The sequence below is a fragment of the Tachysurus fulvidraco genome, chromosome 10 (genome assembly GCF_022655615.1).
Source record: "Tachysurus fulvidraco isolate hzauxx_2018 chromosome 10, HZAU_PFXX_2.0, whole genome shotgun sequence".
In the NCBI taxonomy this organism is placed as follows: Eukaryota; Metazoa; Chordata; class Actinopteri; order Siluriformes; family Bagridae; genus Tachysurus; species Tachysurus fulvidraco.
This window is the reverse complement of record NC_062527.1, coordinates 17,812,290-17,834,051: the sequence shown is the minus strand read 5'-3', so window position 1 is coordinate 17,834,051 and position 21,762 is coordinate 17,812,290. Positions and strand designations below refer to the sequence as shown.

The 21,762-nt window shown below is 38.6% G+C and overlaps 1 protein-coding gene across 3 annotated transcripts in view; it reads left to right on the top strand.

The window, feature by feature from the left end:
• The window catches only part of gabrb2a (gamma-aminobutyric acid type A receptor subunit beta2a), a 57,924-nt gene that overhangs the window by 20,723 nt on the left and 15,439 nt on the right, over positions 1-21,762 (top strand). For all 3 annotated transcript variants that reach the window (XR_003443596.2, XM_027165270.2, XM_027165267.2), the window contains exon 5: positions 16,656-16,738. Coding sequence is in view for 2 of the 3 variants with exons in the window: in XM_027165270.2 (XP_027021071.1) it covers positions 16,656-16,738 (83 nt within the window). In the remaining variant the exon portion in view is untranslated. The remainder of the gene's footprint in view (positions 1-16,655; positions 16,739-21,762) is intronic.

Sequence of the window (21,762 nt, the reverse complement as noted above, 5' to 3'; positions counted from 1 at the left end):
CTATATTTAATTGGGACAGATGATCGGCTATACTGTTCTATTTGTTCAGTGGTCAGTCTGCAGTTTTTGTTCCTTCAAACATTTAAACATCTGTACTGCAGCATATAGTTCAATGCTTCTGTAGTGTATGGATCAATAAAGGTAAATTATTTTGCTCTACTATGTAAAGGTTTATGTAAGCTAACGTGTAGTTTATATAACGTCAGCGCAGGGATAGGATGTTACGGTAGCAGCGCACCACAGGCGACAGGGAAGCGGCTCATGAGAAGACACTGGAGAGAAAACTGAACAATATTTAACAGCCTGGAGAGTGTGTGAGCTTCACTGTTAGCACCACATGCTTCTGGAGCTTGTCTGACAATGAAAAAATACACAAAACTGGCTTGTGCTGTAAAGTGGTACACAATCAGAGGTACTAATGACGTTTTCTCCTTTCTGATGTTGGGGGTTTAGTGAAAAAAACTTGTTGCTTGAAATGGGGTGCGTGTGTGTGTGTGTGTGTGTGTGTGTGTGTGTGTGTGTGTGTGTGTGTGTGTGTGTGTGTGTGTGTGTGTGTGTGTTTGCATGTTTTAAAGGGGAATGATTGCCTGTTACTCCACAGACGCACTGCTTCCTAAGCATTTAATTAAAAGGAGATGCTCAGTTTGCCTATCAGACACCAGAAGGTAGATGTGATTATCCTGCTCCTATACCATCTCTGTTAATATCCTATTCAGGTAAAAACTAACAGGCCCTGACATGCAGCTAGTCAAAAGGCAGACAGTCTGCTCTCACTAGGGGTGTGTATCTCTCCTTATGAGATTAGGAACCACATCTCAGTCAGATGTAAGAAATAAATATTTAAAGCAGACAGTGATTCAATATGGCTTGGAGCTGTTTTCAACGGAGACACAGTGGAATTCATTATTGTACAGACAACTACAGTTTAATTTTCAAAAACTGCTGGCTTTAAAACTTCCTCCTTCAGGTGAACTGACCTTCACAATAAACCCCACCTCTTTCAGGTGAACTGACAGATCACATAAATCCCACCTCTTTCAGGTGAACTGACAGGTCACATAAACCCCACCTCTTTCAGGGGATTGACATTCACATAAACCACAACCGGTACACCCTAGACAGCATTCCCAGTCTATCACACAATCTCACACACACTCACACACTACAGACAATTAAGACATGACAATATCCTACAATGCATGTCAATTTGATCCCCTAAGAACAAGCCAGTTGGGATGGTGAGGAAAAATCTCCCTGAGACAATATGAGGAAAAAACCTTGAGAGAAACCAAAACCAAACGTAACCCGTCGTCGTCTGGGTGACACAGGATGGCTTGATTGGCAGTCTCACAAGCCACACCTCCTTCGGGGGTCTGAATATGGATCAGTTTTTGCACAAAAATGAAAGTTTCTATTTTAATCATCAGGAAACAAGAAAAAGAACAGAGGAATTTCTACTCTTTATTGACTGCAGTAAAAATGGTAAAGAAAATATGCCATAAATCTTTGAGAGGATAGTTTTATTATATATTGAGTATAAATTAAATTCTACGATGTAAAATGAAGGTATCTAAACCTCACAGTGTAGTGATTATATAACTGCAACACAGCAAAAAAAACTAAGTTTTTCTGCAGTGGCCTTTGCATACATTCTATTCAGACCAATTGATAAATTTTTACATCCCTAACCGTAAATTACCGCAGAACACAAGCACTCCGCTCTCGCTGATAAAACTCACGTCTTTCTCTTTTATCTGATTTTCCTTTTTGCATACATTTTTAATGCACTACATTCATCACCCCGTGTGCTTCATTGTTCTTTTTTCGAAAAGACTCAGGAATAATGCGACGTAACAAAATGACACATTATTTATTCGGGAAAGTGTGAAGATGACACATGGAGGTGTGAGTGGGCTGAATAGTGTGTTTAAGTTGCTTTTTGGGGTTTGGGAAGATTAGACAGAGCTTGCACAAACACACCGCTATTTATAGTGGTCACAAGTCCCTTTGTGTAATCTACCATTTAGACGCTATTAAACAAGCCGCCTTGTTTTGTTGTGGCCAGACGCAAGGAAGACGAGGAAGATGACAGTCGCTGCCGAGAGGGACTGCTGGGTAGAGACCAGCGAGATTAGTACCTCTGTCTGTTTTTTTTTTTTTTTTTTCCGAGCATCAGTTCAGTCAATAGTGGTTTTAGCACGACAGGAACTGACTGTGAGATTAGGCTTCAGACCAATATTGAGTTTTTCAGTTTTGTTGAAACAGACATGTTTAACTTTGTAATATTTTGACAGAAATAATATTTGGATATTTGACGGTTGTTTGCATGCTGTTGCATGGATGAATATAATCAGTGGCAAAAGTGCCAATCTAGGTCTCTAATATATACAGGAAACTCAAGAATTATTGGCTCCCTTTTTACAGAATAGGCAAAAATACTAGGCTCATACTAAGCTCAGTTTATCAGGCTGTTAGTAAAGCTGTGGACATTTTTTCATGGGCTGAACAAAACAAAAATGAAAAAAAAAAGTGACACCAAACTGATTTTCTTCATTCTTATATATATATATATATATATATATATATATATATATATATATATATATATATATATATATATATGTCAATAAATGCCAATTAAGTGCAGGTTTATGATGCAGCCGATTTACATTTAGTGACCGCAACAATTCTCCATAACAAGCAAAAATCTCAGAGAGGTGAAAATGTCAAAATGATGATTAAACAGTGGGTTTGGTTTCCTCGTAAGCATGACATGCATTCATACTCAGAAAGTGCAGCATTTCAGCTACCACAGACACACAGTAACTCCTCCATCCTTTTATAGGATGCCAATACTTTCTTACCTCATTGGATGGCTAGTCTTTTTGTCTTAATTTATGGGTGTATTTACTTTTTCTTTCTTTCATGTCATTACATAAATCCGGTAAAATCAAAAAGAAACAAAAAAAAAACATTTCCCATCCTTCTGACAACATAAGAACGTCTTGAATGCATATGTGGCAAAAATATTGGCGTCCCCGATTCACAAATCAGACCAAACTTGAGTTTGCTTATATAACAGGCATGTTTTACTTGGTGATATTTTGACAGAACTATTTGCGTGTTTGCGGGTTATTTTTGCCGACGACAAATGTAATCATTGGCTAAGACTGCTCCTCTCAGATAGAAGCTGGCAGCGCTTGACGAAAACACAGTGAGCCATCCAAAATGGCAAATCATCCATGTCATGCATCATGTGCCAGCGTCCACATTGCCATGTCAAAATAAACGATGCTAAAGTGGTGTCACTTGACTGAAGACTTACAGAAGCCTGGAGCTACTCTATTTCTGCATTCTACTAGCTGGCTCTTATCATAGTGTTCTAATTGTTACATGAGAATTCACAATGCTTATTGACTCGGGTGATTCGGCTGTGTATGTGGCATGCTTTGTCATGGGTGGCCAGTAGATGTGTCTACATCTCAAGCACACCATCATAATAAAATGCTAGTCCAGAGCCCTTTTGTGTGCAAGCCTCAGTAAACAAGGTCATTTGGAATAAAGGTGCACAGCATGCCGAGGGCTATACAACAAACCTTGTGTGAACTCTGAAAAACGCAGCACTGCAGAAGGACATGCAGAAAGGAAACACAGCCGCTTGAACGAGCTAGTGTCTGCACAGATAATTATTAAAGAGCAGAAGTGGGCTCACTTAGGCACAGTACTGGTGTTTCCTCTTTGTGCTGTAAAATGGACTTTTTAAAGATATTGTTACAACCCGTTCGATCGGTTAACGTGACGCGAATAGTGGAACCGTGAATTGAGGTTTTTAAAATAACTCAAGGAAAACTAGATACTAGATTTATCATTTTAATTCAAATTCAAATTTAATTCCCAATTGAAAATGTACCCCTTAAATGTCCAGGTAGCTATAAGGGAGTAATTATTCAATACATACAAGGTACAACTGATAGCTGTATATAGAGGCTGGTAAAGTGTTTAAAATATGTTACGTGAGCATATCTACACAATTTATATTAGCTAGCTTAAAGCTTTAATATACAAATAGGGTTTAAGGTCTGACATTGCTGAAAATAAGTTACAAACACAAGTTATTCTCTTAATATTGATGACAGTTGTTGTGAAATATGCTACTTTGCTAGCATTGGGTTAACATTTGCATGTTTTCCATGTAAAGAGCTCCTTTGACAACATGTTCTTAGTTGTTTATAGACACTAACACAACACTGGAAGGCAGGTAACATGACATGGACACAATGCTGACACAAGGTGGACAGAACAGTGACATAATATTGATACAACATTGGTACAACATTGACACGACATGACATCGATATTGAAATAGCATTGAGACGAGAGTGACATCAGTGACAATACTAAAATTATGTTTACACAATGTTGACAACATTGGAACATGGGCACAACATTTTTTACAACAGTGAACCAAGACTGACACAAAATAGACATGACATTGAAATTACATTAAAATAACATTAAGATTAATGTGACATTGTTGGCACAATTTTGACATGATGTTGGCACAACACTAACATGATTTTTTGCAACAACATTGATGTAACATTGAGACAATGTTGATGGAGTTGAATCCACAGTATGATATTAACACAACACTGACAACATTGGAATGATGTTAACTAAACACCGGTACAGCATTGAGACAACATTGGTATGATATTAACCAACAGTGACACAACATTGGTACAACATTGAAACAACACTAGTATGACACTGACACAACACTGGCATGGCATTAACACAGCACTGACACAACATTGGCATGGCATTAACACAACACTGACACAACATTGGCATGGCATTAACACAGCACTGACACAACATTGGCATGGCATTAACACAACACTGACACAACATTGGCATGGCATTAACACAACACTGACACAACATTGGCATGACATTAACACAGCACTGACACAACATTGGTTTGACATTAACACAACACTGACACAATATTGGCATGGCATTAACACAGCACTGACACAACATTGGCATGATGTTTACACAACACTGACACGACATTGGCATGATGTTGACACAACATTGGTACAACATTGACACAACATTTATATGACATTAACACAACACTGACACAACATTGATATGACATTAACACAACACTGATATGACATTAACACAACACTGACACAACATTGGTACAACACTGACACAACATTGGTTTGACATTAACACAACACTGAGACAACATTGATATGACATTAACACAACACTGACACAACATTGGTTTGACAGTAACACAACACTGACACAACATTGGTACAACACTGACACAACATTGATATGACATTAACACAACACTGGTTTGACAGTAACACAACACTGACACAACATTGGTACAACACTGACACAACATTGATATGACATTAACACAACATTGGTTTGACAGTAACACAACACTGACACAACATTGGTTTGACAGTAACACAACACTGACACAACATTGGTTTGACAGTAACACAACACTGACACAACATTGGTTTGACAGTAACACAACACTGACACAACATTGGTTTGACAGTAACACAACACTGACACAACATTGGTTTGACAGTAACACAACACTGACACAACATTGGTTTGACAGTAACACCACTCTGACACAACATTGGTTTGACAGTAACACAACACTGACACAACATTGGTTTGACAGTAACACAACACTGACACAACATTGGTTTGACAGTAACACAACACTGACACAACATTGGTTTGACAGTAACACAACACTGACACAACATTGGTTTGACAGTAACACAACACTGACACAACATTGGTTTGACAGTAACACAACACTGACACAACATTGGTTTGACAGTAACACAACACTGACACAACATTGGTTTGACAGTAACACAACACTGACACAACATTGGTTTGACAGTAACACAACACTGACACAACATTGGTTTGACAGTAACACAACTCTGACACAACATTGGTTTGACAGTAACACAACACTGACACAACATTGGTTTGACAGTAACACAACACTGACACAACATTGGTTTGACAGTAACACAACACTGACACAACATTGGTTTGACAGTAACACAACACTGACACAACATTGGTACAACACTGACACACTGATGACACTGAGATGAGAATGATATGGAAACAATACTGATATGATGCTGACACAACATTTAGACAATGTTGATATGGCATTAACACACTATCGCTACGATGTTGGTACAATCCTGACACGACATTGACACAAAGTTGACACAACATTCAGACAATGTTGACATGAAATTGACCCAACATTGACAAGATGTTGACAACATTGTCTCCATGGTAACATACTAAGGTTTCAGAGGATGCCCAGGGCATATTGTACAGAGTATATTGTACTGAACTCAGTAAAGGAGGAGAAAACTGTCAAGAATAAAAAATAACCTGACCTTCACTTCCATATGTGGATGGAAATGAGCTGGAAAAGGAATTAAAGCAAACAGGAGAGATTAAGAATTACAGATAAGCACCACGAACAGAAAGATACCAATAGAGGTTAGAAATAAGGGAGAAATGGGACAGAAATGAAAGAAATAACCAAGAAAAAAGAGAAGAAGATGAATTAGAGATAACAACCAGGAGCCAGAGAGTGAAGATTAAGATTCAGAAGAGCAAGTGTGGAATGTAATGAGAGAGGAAAGGGGAGACAGACTGAGAGCAAGAGAAACTAAGGGATTGAGAGAGAGAGAGAGAGAGAGAGAGAAAGAGAGAGAGAGAGAGAGAGAGAGAGAGAGAGAGAGAGAGAGAGAGAGAGAGAGAGAGATTGCATTGATATGGACAGGGAAGAGACATGGAGAAAATGGAGACGTGAGAAGTGAGAATTAAAGGTAGTCAAAGAGGGAAGAAAATGTGGAAAGTGATGCAGAGAGAGGTGAAGAGCAGAAGCCAAATAACTATTAAAACAATATGAGAGAGATGCAGAAAGAGAGCCAAGAGATACAGAAGGGGAGAGAAGCAAATATCAGATTAATAAATGGAAAGGAGAAAAAAAAAGCCTAGATTCAGAAACACAAACGTTTAAACTGAAGATAAAGCTCTGCAACATTAATGTTAGTCTAGCTACTGTAGGCAGCCAGTGTTTGTTAGCTAGCCTGTATTTCAAACAGACACCCTATAAACAGTGAGAGGATATAAATATTCAGGCACTATATCCCGTGCAAATTGTAGTTCCAGCAATGAGAATGATCACAATAATCACATTACATATCTTTTGACCTTGTTCTTGTAAATATGAACTAAAATGTGTATCCCTAAGTGTTAAAGAATTCAGACACTATAGACACAATCTTTAACTTTCTAGATTTAAATGCTGTAAAAGAATTCTCAGTGAAGGTAACATTATGAAATAAATTGTTATTAGTTGAGAATATCTCAGTCAACAAGTAGCAATCATAGTGAAGGTGCTTCCTAAAGTTCTCAGGGACAACACTACTAATTCTTGCTTGAAAAACATTGACCCAACATTGGTACAACATTAACACAACACTGACACAACACTGGCATGATATTGACAACAATGTTACAACACTGACCCAACATTGGTACAACATGCATCATTGACACAACATTATTATGACATTTACACAATGCTGACAACATTGATACAACATTGACACAACACTGGTATTACATTAACACAACAATGACACAACTTTGGCATGATGTTGACAACATTTGACAACATTGACACAGCATTGACAAAACATTACTGTGACTTTAACACAACACTGTCGACATTAACACAACACTAACATGACATTATTATGACATTAACGCAACACTGACGACATTAACACAACACTGACACGACATTATTATGACATTAACACAACACTGACACGACATTATTATGACATTAACACAACACTGACACGATATTATTATGACATTAACACAACACTGACACGACATTATTATGACATTAACACAACACTAACATGACATTATTATGACATTAACACAACACTGACGACATTAACACAACACTGACACGACATTATTATGACATTAACACAACACTGACACGACATTATATGACATTAACACAACACTGACACGATATTATTATGACATTAACACAACACTGACACGACATTATTATGACATTAACACAACACTGACACGACATTATATGACATTAACACAACACTGACACGATATTATTATGACATTAACACAACACTGACACGACATTATTATGACATTAACACAACACTAACATGACATTATTATGACATTAACACAACACTGACGACATTAACACAACACTGACACGACATTATTATGACATTAACACAACACTGACACGACATTATATGACATTAACACAACACTGACACGATATTATTATGACATTAACACAACACTGACACGACATTATTATGACATTAACACAACACTGACACGACATTATATGACATTAACACAACACTGACACGATATTATTATGACATTAACACAACACTGACACGACATTATTATGACATTAACACAACACTAACATGACATTATTATGACATTAACACAACACTGACGACATTAACACAACACTGACACGACATTATTATGACATTAACACAACACTGACACGACATTATATGACATTAACACAACACTGACACGACATTATTATGACATTAACACAACACTAACACGACATTATTATGACATTAACACAACACTGACACGATATTATTATGACATTAACACAACACTGACACGACATTATTATGACATTAACACAACACTAACATGACATTATTATGACATTAACACAACACTGACAATATTGACACAACACTGACACGACATTATTATGACATTAGCACAACACTGACACGACATTATTATGACATTAACACAACACTGACGACATTAACACAACACTGACACGACATTATTATGACATTAACACAACACTGACACGACATTATTATGACATTAACACAACACTGACACGACATTATTATGACATTAACACAACACTGACACATTAACACAACACTGACGACATTATTATGACATTAACACAACACTGACACGACATTATTATGACATTAACACAACACTGACACATTAACACAACACTGACGACATTATTATGACATTAACACAACACTGACACGACATTATTATGACATTAACACAACACTGACACATTAACACAACACTGACGACATTATTATGACATTAACACAACACTGACACGACATTATTATGACATTAACACAACATTGCTATGACATTAGAGAAATCAAGTCAGATCAGTTTCTATAGCCCTTTGAGACAATGTTTGTTAAAAGCGCAAAACAAATTGCACTGAATTGAATGCTCTGGTCAGACGAACCCAACATACAGTAGAGCTGTTGTTGCATGCCATTTAGGAAAAAGAAGGTTTTTGAGTATGACAGTTCTCACAGAGAAGCATGGGGGTGGGAACATCAGGATATACAGAAGGTGAATTTATGTTGGTGAATTTATGTCACTGAAGGGGAAAATAAATAGAGCAATGTACTGGGGCATTAAGTGAATCTGTGGAGAAGACAGACATTACAACAAGACAACAACCTAGACTATATAGACAAAATGACTCAAAAAGTCATTATATGGCCTGGATAACCTCCTGAGATTACAGTATGTTGTACGGTTGTAAATATTAATGGTAATTATCTACCAACTCAGATGTCAGCATGATTACATTTAAATGTTTTAACCGTAGATTCAAGAACAGAATAGCAACGAGAAAAGAGATGGTAAATAAAGGCAGAGAAAACATTTATAAAGGTTAGTAAGGGAAGTAGTTACAGGGTAATTAAGAGAAAAAAAATAAACAAAATAATAGAAAGAAAGGGTGGTTTTAAAACAGATGAGAAATGAAAGATTGTGATAGAAAAAACAAAAGATTGAGATGGAGAGAAGTCCTGAGATGAGTGGGATGCAAGACGAAGAAATAGTCAGAAAGATCGTTGAAGGGGGGGAAAGAAGAGAGGATGTAGCGGTGACAGAAACAGCCAGTGAGGGTGAGAGAGATGGAGAACGAGGAAGAGGGAGATGAGGGCTGAGACACTATTACGCCATCCAGGTGAGTGTCAGAAAACACTTTTAAAAAGAGCAGCTTGTCATTCAACACCGCTTTCCTTGCCATGGCAACCGCTTTCTCCTCAACCTCACACACACAAGCATGGAGATGTTAACGGATGATGACAACGATGACGATGTAGCTACTGCTATAAATAGGTCGTTATTTTTACCTCTGCCATCTTGGCCTAATTTCCTTATTTCCCCAGTGCTTCCTGTGGACGTGTGATTATTGGGAGGTGGATTAGAAGGCACAGGAGGGCTGCAGGGTTTCAGCCTGATGCTTTCAGGTCACACGCGGCTACAGGGGGACGCTCATTTTTGCATTCAACCTATTCACATACTAGGCTTCTGAATCCCCATTGAAATGAAAGCATGCTCTTTTGACTGTGGCTGTTTAAAGGAAAAAAGCAAACCCTTGCACGCTTCATGTCTTATTATAATGTCAATAAATAACTTTTGGTTCAAGTTGTTGTCATGGAAACATAAGGATGAGGCCTGCAAGCCTTTGGCATCACTGGGTCTTGCTTTTAGACACAGAGCATTTTGGCTCAGAGCCACAGTTCTTTTGTGATGTGGAAAAAATCATAATGGTTTCAGCATCGACACCAAAATGTGCCCATTCTTGAGTGTCGATGATAACAACCTGATTCTGTCAAACAAATATTGTACATCATTAGTCAAAAATGCAAATTAGTCTAGAAATGTTCAAGGATTTTTTTTTAAACAATATAAACTATCACTAAATGTGTACAAGATACTGAAGGGAAAGTGGAGTTAAAATCTTTCTTTACAATCAGAGATCTACAGGCAGATTGAGAAAATTGGGAAAACCAGACCAAAACCACAGGAAATCCAGAAAGCCAAGAAGACCATCAGGACATAATGCTCAGAATTTAAAGAGGAAAAGGATTGCAAAACATACTAAATAACAAGAAGAAATGGTTCTTTATATTCTCTGAGGTTTTCAGATAAAAGCAGGAAACAGATGCTTAGAAGCTACACTTGATTCCAGCTGTTAATCAGTTGATCTCGGCTTTCAGTGGTTACAGTGGTGGCTCAAGTGGTTGGTGATTGGAAGATCGGGGTACAATCCCCAGCACTGCCAAGCTGCCACTGTTGGGCCCTTGAGCAAGGCTATTAACCCTCATTGCTCCAGTGGTGCTATATCATGGCTGACCCTGTGCTCTGATCACAACCTCCAAATTTGGGATATGCAAAGAAAGAATTTCACTGTGCTGTAATGCAGTGGTCCCCAACCTTTTTATCGCTGCGGACCGGTCAACGTTTGATCATTTTACCACGGCCCGCTGAGGGGGGGACATTGGTTATTTATATTTTAGATTGTTTTGATTTAATAATTTTAATGTATTTGTATTAAACTTGACTTCAAAATAAAATACAGTTACATCGAAAAATGAATATAAAGTGATTTAATCATTTAATCGATACTCATTTTTGCTAATTTGTGGGTTAAATTTGAGCAAAGACAATATACACGTACACCAAGCACTGTTAAACATGAGAAAGTACCGGTGAACAGAGAGAAGAGCGATACACACCTTCTCTCTCCACCAAAGCTACAACGCCACTGCCGCTTACAGCCGCTCAGCTCCAGACATCACCTAAACCCGGCCCGATATCACGATATTTTGCGCATGCGCGGTATTGGTGCGGCTTCAGGTGACGTCTCTCAGCTCCCGGTTAATTTCTCATTCATGGAAAGTCGCACAAACCCAAGAGAAATACACCACAGTAAATAAAATGGAAATAATTTAAGGTTCCTTGGGTGGCCCGGTACCATTTGATCCACGGACCGGTACCGGTCCACGTCCCGGGGGTTGGGGACCACTGCTGTAATGTATATGTGACAAAATAAGGGATTCTGTTCTAGTAGACTCAGGTGTGGCTTTTGCTTGGTAGGGATTAAAACCTGCACCCACATCGGCTCTTGCCAGATAAGATTGTTCAAACCCGCCATAGCTCAGGTGTTAACAATCAGATTTCTTGAAATGCTGACTGACTAAAAACTTAAAAGAACTACATTGAAGTCACTGGCATTAATATTTTTTTGATCAGTAAACTCATTAGAACTAGAAATGACGCGATTTTTTAATTCATATTTTATGTATACATTTACAGCATTTAGCAGACACACTTATCCAGGGCGACTTACAGAAGTGCTTTGATGCTGGTCTTCTTTGTTCCTGGATGGATGGAGGATCCAGTCAAGCTGTGCTAGAGGTTCAAAGGGAATGTACATGTGCATTAGAGTAGGGCTTGATGAGAGCCTTCAGGTAAATGAGGGCTGGACTGCTTTTGGCTTTGTAAATGAGCTTCAGTGCTTTATACAGTAGCTGATGTGGGCAGTTACCAGAAACCAGAAAAGGAAAAGTAATGGGGTGTGGTGTCTGAGAACTTAGAAAGCTTTGTGCAGCTACATTATGGATCAGTTGCACAGGTCCAGCCTTGAGATAACAAAAGTCTGAAAAAGTACCCGAGAGGCCTCAGAACAAATACTTACATAAATACAGTAAGAGCTGCTCCATATTTGTAGCCTGAGGCAGGATGCAAGGGTGTAGCAGCATGTGTATTTTTTGGGGAGCGAATCCAATATATATATATCATGGGTCAATACACTGGTAAACAAAGTTAAGCCCAACTGGTAATATCACAAGCAGAAGCAAAGAACACAGAAATTATATTTAGAAACATTCGAAAGGGAATTAATTGTGTTAAAGCATGTTAAGGCTGTTCATGGAATGCAGACACATCAGGGTATAAACAAGCTAAATAATATAATAATAATATTATATTATATTAATATAATAATAATTTGGGGCTAAAACAAAATAGGTTGGACATAATATGTAACAGACCAATAGAACGAGAGGGGCGGAGACAAAACCAAAGCAGGCACATGGGAAACCATTTACGTTTGTACATGTACAGCATTTGGCAGATGACCTTATCCAGAGTGACTTACATTTTATCTAATTTTATACAGCTGAGGGCCTTGCTCAGGGGCCCAACAGTGTGAGAGGACCTGGGATTCTGACATATAACCTTCTAATTAATAGTCCAACACCTTAACCTCTGAGCTACTACATCCATACAAACAAAACAAACAAAAGTGCATGGTAAAAAGCAAACCTGTGATAAAATATCCAAACTCTGACTATCTTCAAATGAATAAATAGATTTATTTACCTTATCTACTGTACAGTAGCTGTTCAAGCTAATAATATAACAAAATAATACTTATATCTATATCTAATTTGCTCGTGTATTATTATTTCATTTCGGTTTTGTTTTGGATGATCAAATGTTTCGCTTTTAATTTATTATACAGCAAAACGTCTTACGACATGCCGCGTCCTCCAACCTTCATGATGCTTATTCTTATTAAAACAGTGACGACGCTATAAATCTGTACGACACATATATGATATCCGAATCTCTCCACACTGTTTTCTGCACTTAGGTTAACTATCCAATAATGGAACCGCCCTTTGTTTATAGCTATGTCAATTCCTTCAGGTCTTATTATCAGATGTTATTACTTTTTCTGCATTGTTGTAATATTAAGCTTCAAATCAAATCCTGTGATAAGCTGAAATACGAGTGTGATTTGGGTATAAGATTTGAGTATTTTACCCACGGATGTATTCATATTAACCAGCGTTCTCAATTATTAAAGATAAGTGTCTCTAGATGAATTTAATTCCGAGGCACAGGAGTTTATGAAACCCTAATTACTGTAAAATGGTATCTTTTTTTCTTCTTCTTCTTCTTCTTTTTTTTCTTTTAAACAATACAATAAAGCGGCATTAATGAGTTAATGCGTCACTCTGCAGTTCACTTAACCCTTAATGTGAGATAAGCACTGAATAGTCAGTCGTCGTGTTCTGCTCTGTTCTGTGCTATTAACCATTTTATTGCAAAACAATAGAAAGGTGAGCGCTTCTTATTGTTAATTATTAATTTATTAATATTCTTCAGTTCAAGTGATATAGAGCCAGAAATTGCTGTCACATGCTTTGAGATCCTCCTGAAGGCAAGTGTGCATGAAGATGAGAGTGGAAATAAGAAATGGATGAATCTTAATAAAGTAATGACTTCTTTTATAAATACATCGTGTATTTATGTGATAGCCTAATGTCTAAACATTCTGAACATCATATCCAATTTAGCCAAATTTTAAAAATAGTTTATAAAGAAGAGTTGCGTATTAGAGTAGAAGATTATTGTATTATCGCCTCACTGCTTCAGGGTCCCCGGTTTAATCTTGTGCTTGAGATTCTGTTTGTTTGGAGTATCTGTGTGATAGGATTGTCTAGAAGTCATTACAAAAAAAAACCCCAACTGGGAAATATTTTGAGGCCAGTATAATGATTTTTTCCTGAGTCATAAAGGAAAAAATAATAGATCTGTGATGCTAATTATCAACGTTTTACATTGCCCTGAATTACTAATGACCTCTGTTGAGTGAACAAATGTTGCTCTTTGACATATATAAGCCAATATTCCATTGATTTGTTTGTCTTTCTTGATGTTGTGTAATCATGGGTCAGTGTGCTGACTTCCCCATTTAGCTCCACAGAGTTATTAGCACACCTACCGGTTCTTTCGGCTGTTCGCTGTTCAGGGTCACAACAGCAGATCATCTGGTCCACATATTTGATTTGATTCAGGTTTTACATCAGATGCCCTTCCTAATGCAACCCTCCCATTTTATCTTTGCTTGGGACTAGCACTAAAGGTTAACTCTCCCTGCCTGGGGCTCGAACGCAGGCCACAGAACTGAGAGTGAGGCTATTAGTGCACCTACAGGTTAAATATGTGAAATGTAACAGGCCCATTGGGGAAGGACATACACTGCCCTATTATCAGGTAAGGGACAGTGGACAGAACAGATAATAGGGTTGCCAAATTGGAGCAGTTTAAAAATATTCAGATGCCACCAAGGTTTGTTTTTTCCCCCCAATATCATTGGAATGAAATCTAAAGTGCAGATAATACATGTTTGTTGCAAATATTGTAAAGAATGGAAGAAGGAATGGGAAATTATGCAGTGGATATTGTTCGTACATCAGGAATGAGTCACCAGGGTGACCTTGTTTCCTACACAAAGAAAAGAAGCGAAAAAGGAGTTCATGTCGATTTTCCAGTGTTTTATGTGGTGTTTGAGAAGGAAATGGTAAATGATAAATACCACGATTGTAGTTCTGCTTATGTGCACACTCAAGCCATGTTGAACAAAGGTACTAAATCTAAATCGGCTCAAAAGGTGCTGCTAGACTGAACGCTGGAGGATATAGCATAAGTCAGGTGTAAAAGATTTTCAGCTTCAGTTCTTTTAAGGAAAAATAAAAGTATCTATGAAAAAATCTATGATCACGAGCGTCTGCTGGATGCTGCTTGAGAAACAGTGTTTTGCTGTTGTTGCTACGGTGATGTGAGAGACTTGTTGAATGTCTGATGGCAGACTGCAGTCCTGCAGAACAAGGCGTGCCGAGGCTTGTTCCAAACGGCCGTTTGAATTTATTAGCTGAACAGATCCATGTGTATGAAGCTTCATGTTGAGTTCCTTATTTTTTTTTTTTCTTTTGACATGAAAGTAGATTGAGAGCAGTGCTAGACTATATTATGACAGCCATATTTTCAGTGCTGCATCGTTTCTGTAGACGTTAAATAAAAGTGTCACGGAACGCACTGTTTACGGTTAGTTTATTTCCAAAACTATATATCCTGATACCTAGCGTGTGCCATAGAAATGTTGTGATGTGATTTTTCTTTTCATTTCACTCACTTCTGAGTGAGAGAACACATTCTGACCTGGAAAGAAGAGCTCTGTTAAAAAACAATCTGCTTCAGCTCCTGTTAAAAAGCAGGTCTTATTTCATTCTCTGTTTTCTAAAATCCCGACGTGCTCCGCATGGTGGTTGCTCCGGATGAGCGGGCCTTCCACAGTACGAGGATATTGAGCAATAAAATTGCAACACACTTCATCGCTTTTCTTTAACGTCACCACGTTTCACTTTTAAGGACAAATTCCCAGCCTGTAGTTATTTAGCCGTCGCCGGCAGCGATCAGCTCAACGCATTAGAGAAGGTCTATGTGTCCGACCCCATCTACTCTCCCTGTGCTTAAGTGAATTCAGCAGTGACTCCAGGTCATAGAGGAGTATGGGGATGAGTGTGTGTGTGTGTGTGTGTGTGTGTGTGTGTGTGTGTGTGTGTGTGTGTGTGTGTGTGTGTGTGTGTGTGTGTGTGTGTGTGTGTGTGTTGGAAAGAGAGAGAGGAGAAAACCAGGGGAGGTGAGAAGAGGGGTACTTCAGAATTGCTCTTGTCCTTGGTGTCCTTGAATGGTTTCAGTAATAGGGTGTGTGTGTTTTTGTGTGTGTGTGTGTGTGTGTGTGTGTGTGTGTGTGTGTGTGTGTGTGTGTGTGTGTGTGTGTGTGTGTGTGTGTGTTCTGGATTCAGGATCACCACCACAGCAGCATGTATGATGGACCTGAGACGCTACCCACTGGATGAGCAGAACTGCACATTGGAGATTGAGAGCTGTGAGTAAACCAGTCTCCTTGCCTCCATCCTTCTGTCTCCACACACACACACACACACACACACACACACACACACACACACACACACACACACACACACACACACACACACACACACACACACACACACACACACAAGCCTGAGCTCAGACCTCTGACGCCTTTAGCTTTCCTTTCACAATCATCCAGTCATTGATGAGGAGCTGTTTCCGGTGGCCTGGCCTACAGCCGCAGTAAATTAGAGCATTATAGCACTAATAAAAGCCCAACATCTTTGTGCTTATTAAGACGAAGGTCTTTTGAGTTTGGCTATTACTGTCTGTAATTGTGCTAATAAAAATTGAAAGGCATGGGTGATAGGATGATAGAGAAGTGGTCTCCTGTGTGTTTTATCAGCCCCTCTGGAGTAATGGATGTCCATTTGTGACGTGCTCGATGATGTGGCCCGTTTAATCAGCCACGCTTCAGAAGCATTAATCAGCACAAACCCCAGTGTCCTCAGACCCATGTCCCATTGTGTTACACTCTTTCCTCTTCTTTTTTATTTATTTATTTATTTATTTATTTATTTGTTTGTTTGTTTGTTTGTTTGTTTGTTTGTTTGTTTGTTTGTTTGTTATCTGTCTCTTTCCTTTTCTCTCTTTTTTCAGTCAACTATTTGAACCAATCACTCATGACTTCAGACAGAAAGAATTAAGGTGGGCTGTGATGTAACAGGAAAACAATTAATGGTGGCTATCAAATAAGAATAACCTAACCTATGCCCAAACTTGCCAATTAATAATAAAGTAATAAAGTTATTATTAATAATAATAAAAAAAATTATAAAAGAAGGACACATTGTACTTTTTAATCAGTGTAAAATGACAATTAATGTCGTTTTTTTTCTACCACCCAATTCTCACCCACCAGACAGCAATCCCTTATCATACACAGCTACAAGCTGACATACACCTGCTCATAGACAGACTCGAGGTAAATCTTTATCTGCCCTCTTTCACAAACACGAGCTCATAAATGCTCACGAGTGGCTACGTGTCGCTGTGATTGACAAGGGAGTGAAAGTTTAACTCCCCCTACCAAGAAAGCATGGGCAAGTTTGCTCCCAAATCATTAGACCATTGTTCAAAGCAGTGCCAGTGACACTCAGTAAGCAAAAAAGGGTTTTATATTTAATCATGTCAATCTATATACTCTAACATCCATAACTAAGTTCATAGCAAATGGCATGAAATGAAAATCCAGCATTTAGGATTTGATGCATAAGAAGTTATTAAAGAACATCGATGTGCCTAAACATTGCAATATTTTTTTCCATATTTCTATAAAGTTTATTTTTTGATAAACTGCACTTTTTATATGCTTTTCCACGCTGCTGATGTGGTACCCTGGTCTTTTAATCTCCTGGAGATGTAGATAGAGTGTACCATTCAAAAATAAATATGTGTTACGTAAATAGACTGTAATTAGTTTTTTGAATAATCCTTTAAAAGTACACTGTATGCAATGTTCTGGGTGCAAAGCTACAGGTTTGCGGGTACACTCTGAAATAAAAACAAGTATGAGATGTATACAGTATGATATTGGCATTCTATGCTTTGCTTACAGTTTTTAATATGAAAGTGTGTGATGGATCAAATCAAACTATTTACACAGAGTACAGTACTGAGTGGGGAAACATGACGCTATTCTATCCGAACCCCCTGCATTGAGCATGTAGTGACATCCTCCAGACACACTAGTCACTTTCCAGACAGAAAGATCTCCATTACAGTTTATAACATTATGCAAATGTTAGCTTGCTGACAATATCGGAACTTTAACATGTTCATATGCAGTACAGTCCCATAGACAACTAGAGTTTTCTTTTAAAAACAAAATATTTAGAATTCAAAATATTCAAAGTTCAGAACTGCAGAAGTGCAAGTGATCCAAAAAAATCAACAATATCCAAAGCAATCACCAAAATGTTTAGCCAATCACACAGAGATTCTGCATTTGTACCCACAGGCATTTATGGCCTTTCGTAGCTTTTTATGAGGGTGTGATGATATCCTATCTAATGCATCCATTCATGAGCGTCTGTGAGTTCATGTATGTTGAAGATGGTGAATAAAGCTTGTGTGATATTTTGTCCTGTGATGCTGCGTGAGCAACAGCTCGTAAAGATTCTTGGTGGCTTCAGGTGTCTTAAAGGAAGCACATGTTTGCTTTCAAAACCTCCCCGGGTTTTTTTATGGGGGATTTGGCAATAAATGAAAATGGGGAATAAAATCGGCCAAGAAAGAAAGGAAGGAAAAAATGACAGAAGTTAGAAAGAAAGAAAGAAAGAAAGAAAGAAAGAAAGAAAGAAAGAAAGAAAGAAAGAAAGAATGACAGAAGTTAGTAAGAAAGAGAGACAGAAAGAAAGAAAGAAAGAAAGAAAGAAAGAAAGAAAAAGAGAGAGTAGTATAGATCCCTCCCTCCCTACCCTTCCCTCCCTTCCTTCCCTCCTTCCGTCCTTCCCTCTTCCCTCCTCTTCCTCACTCCTCCCTCACTCCCTCCCTCCCTCCCTCCCTATCCATCCCTCCCTTCCTTCCCTCCTTCCTTCCTTCCTTCCCTCCCTTCTTTCCTTCTTACCTCCCGCCCTCCCTATCCCTCCCTCCATGACCTCCATCCCGCTCCCTCCCCTCGCCCTCTTCCTTCCCCCCTTCCTTCCTTCTCTTCTCCCCTCCCTCCCTCCCTCCCGCCCTCCCTCCCCGCCCTCCCTCCCTCCCTTCCTCCCTCCCTCCCTCCCTCCTTCCCTCCCTCCCTTCCTTCTTCTCGTCCTCCCTCTGCGGCTCTTCCTACCTCTCGCACGCAATCCAGCAATCACCTCCGCATCAAGCCATCCCTCACCTCCCGCCCGCCAATACCAGGAAAGTACACAATCAGACGATGACAAAAAGCTTAAACAAAGAGTGATATAAACTGAGAGGTTTAGCCAGTGTAAATAATAACACTGTAATACACCCTGAGCTGGAAAGGGCTAAAGGTTAGAGTTGTGGGAGTTCTGCATTGTTTATGGCAGGTTTGTACTATTTGTTTAGCTAACTAATGCTAGCTGACTTCTTTCATTTGTAAAGAAACGTGTAGCTGCATTTTCATTTCTATTAACACAAGAAACCCCTAAATCTATTCAGTATTCATGCTCCTTCTCTCTGATCATCATTTATTTATATTTAGATCTGTGTTCCCTGCTATCTAGATTCCAGAGAGAGTATCTCTAAGCTAACATTAGCTTGCTAGTCATACAATGCCAGGACTGGTCTTTTAATGTTGTACTCACAGTAATTCTATTTGTATCTACCCACAGTATTTAGTACTGAAGTCAGTAATTAAATAAAAGTAATAAGTAACTTAAGCACTTAAGCTAAGAGGGTTGGTATATTTAATGAACTGGATCTTATGTCCGGTAGAGGTTAACATCAGTTTGTGCTAATCTGGCTTATCTAGGTGGTTGGTAGATAACGTTCACTGCTTCACTGCTTCAGGGCATGTGGAGTTTCACATGTTCGTTCTGTGTTTGAGTGGGTTTCCTCTGGATTCTCTGGTCTCCTCCCACATTGTGTGTGTGTGTGTGTGTGTGTGTGTGTGTGTGTGTGTGTGTGTGTGTGTGTGTGTGTGTGTGTGTGTGTGTGTGTGTGTGTGTGTGTGTAATACCCAGAACCAACGCAAGCCTGGTCAGGATGCAGCAGTTACTGATCACGCTGTGTTCGGCTAGCTGAGCTTTATCATCACCAAATGCAACCATGAGCCAAAGAAACAAGACTGTTATTGTATTATAACGGTTTTATAGCATCTCTCATTGTTGCCTTATTTCTGAATGCATGCTACATATATGAAAGCAAAAAATCTCATACACGTGCACTTTTTGTTGTGATAAAGAGAGTTGACACAATTTTTTTTTTAAATCAAGAAATCTAGTTTAGATAGTTTTACCATCAACCTAAAACTCTGTTCAGATTTTTTTAAATATACACTTCAAACAGGGAAAAAAGTTCTAGTTTTATTTTTCTAGCAATTTATCAATGTACATTGCCTTAAAACAACTTTACAAAAATATAAAAATTCTGAGGAAAAATTTAGTAATAAGGGGGGCACGGTGGCTTAGTGGGTAGCACGTTCGCCTCACACCTCCAGGGTCGGGGGTTCGATTCCTGCCTCTGCCTTGTGTGTGTGGAGTTTGCATGTCCTCCCCATGCCTCGGGGGTTTCCTCCGGGTACTCCGGTCCAAAGACATGCATGGTAGGTTGATTGGCATCTCTGAAAAATTGTCCGTAGTGTGTGAGTGTGTGAGGGAATGAGAGTGTGTGTGTGCCCTGTGATGGGTTGTCATTCCGTCCAGGGTGTATCCTGCCTCGATGCCCGATGACACCTGAGATAGGCACAGGCTCCCCGTGACCCAAGCAGTTCGGATAAGCAGTAGAAAATGAATGAATGAATGAATGAATTAGTTAATTAATTAATTTAGTAATTATTAAAAAAAGTTTTAAATTTTATTTATATTTATCCCTAATGAGCAAACCTGAGGCAACGGTGGAAAGGAAAACCTCCCTGTGAGGAAGAAACCAGGATCTGGGAGATTAAGGTTGGATATCGGCCTATAGTTAGACAGCTGACGAGGTCAAGGCCGGGTTTTTTAATTAGAGTTTCTCGTTTGAAAGATTTCTGTACATAGCCAGTACGATGGGAAGAATAATTATTAGCATTGGTTTGCTTAATGAAACAGGACAAAGAGGTGTCATTTTAAAACCCATATTAGTTATTAGTTATTTTGCTTATACATAATGTCAATTGGAATATAATGACAATGTTAATAAAATGGCTTTCATAGCTGAAACGTCTTGGTGGAAAATGAATAAAATATTATTGTATACTGTGAATAATGTGTCTTTACAGGAATTAATTATTTTCTTTGCATATTCCAGCTTTAGAGAACAGGGTCAATATGATGGGTTCAGAGAACAGGGTCAATATGATGCAGTGACCCTTATGTTTAGAGA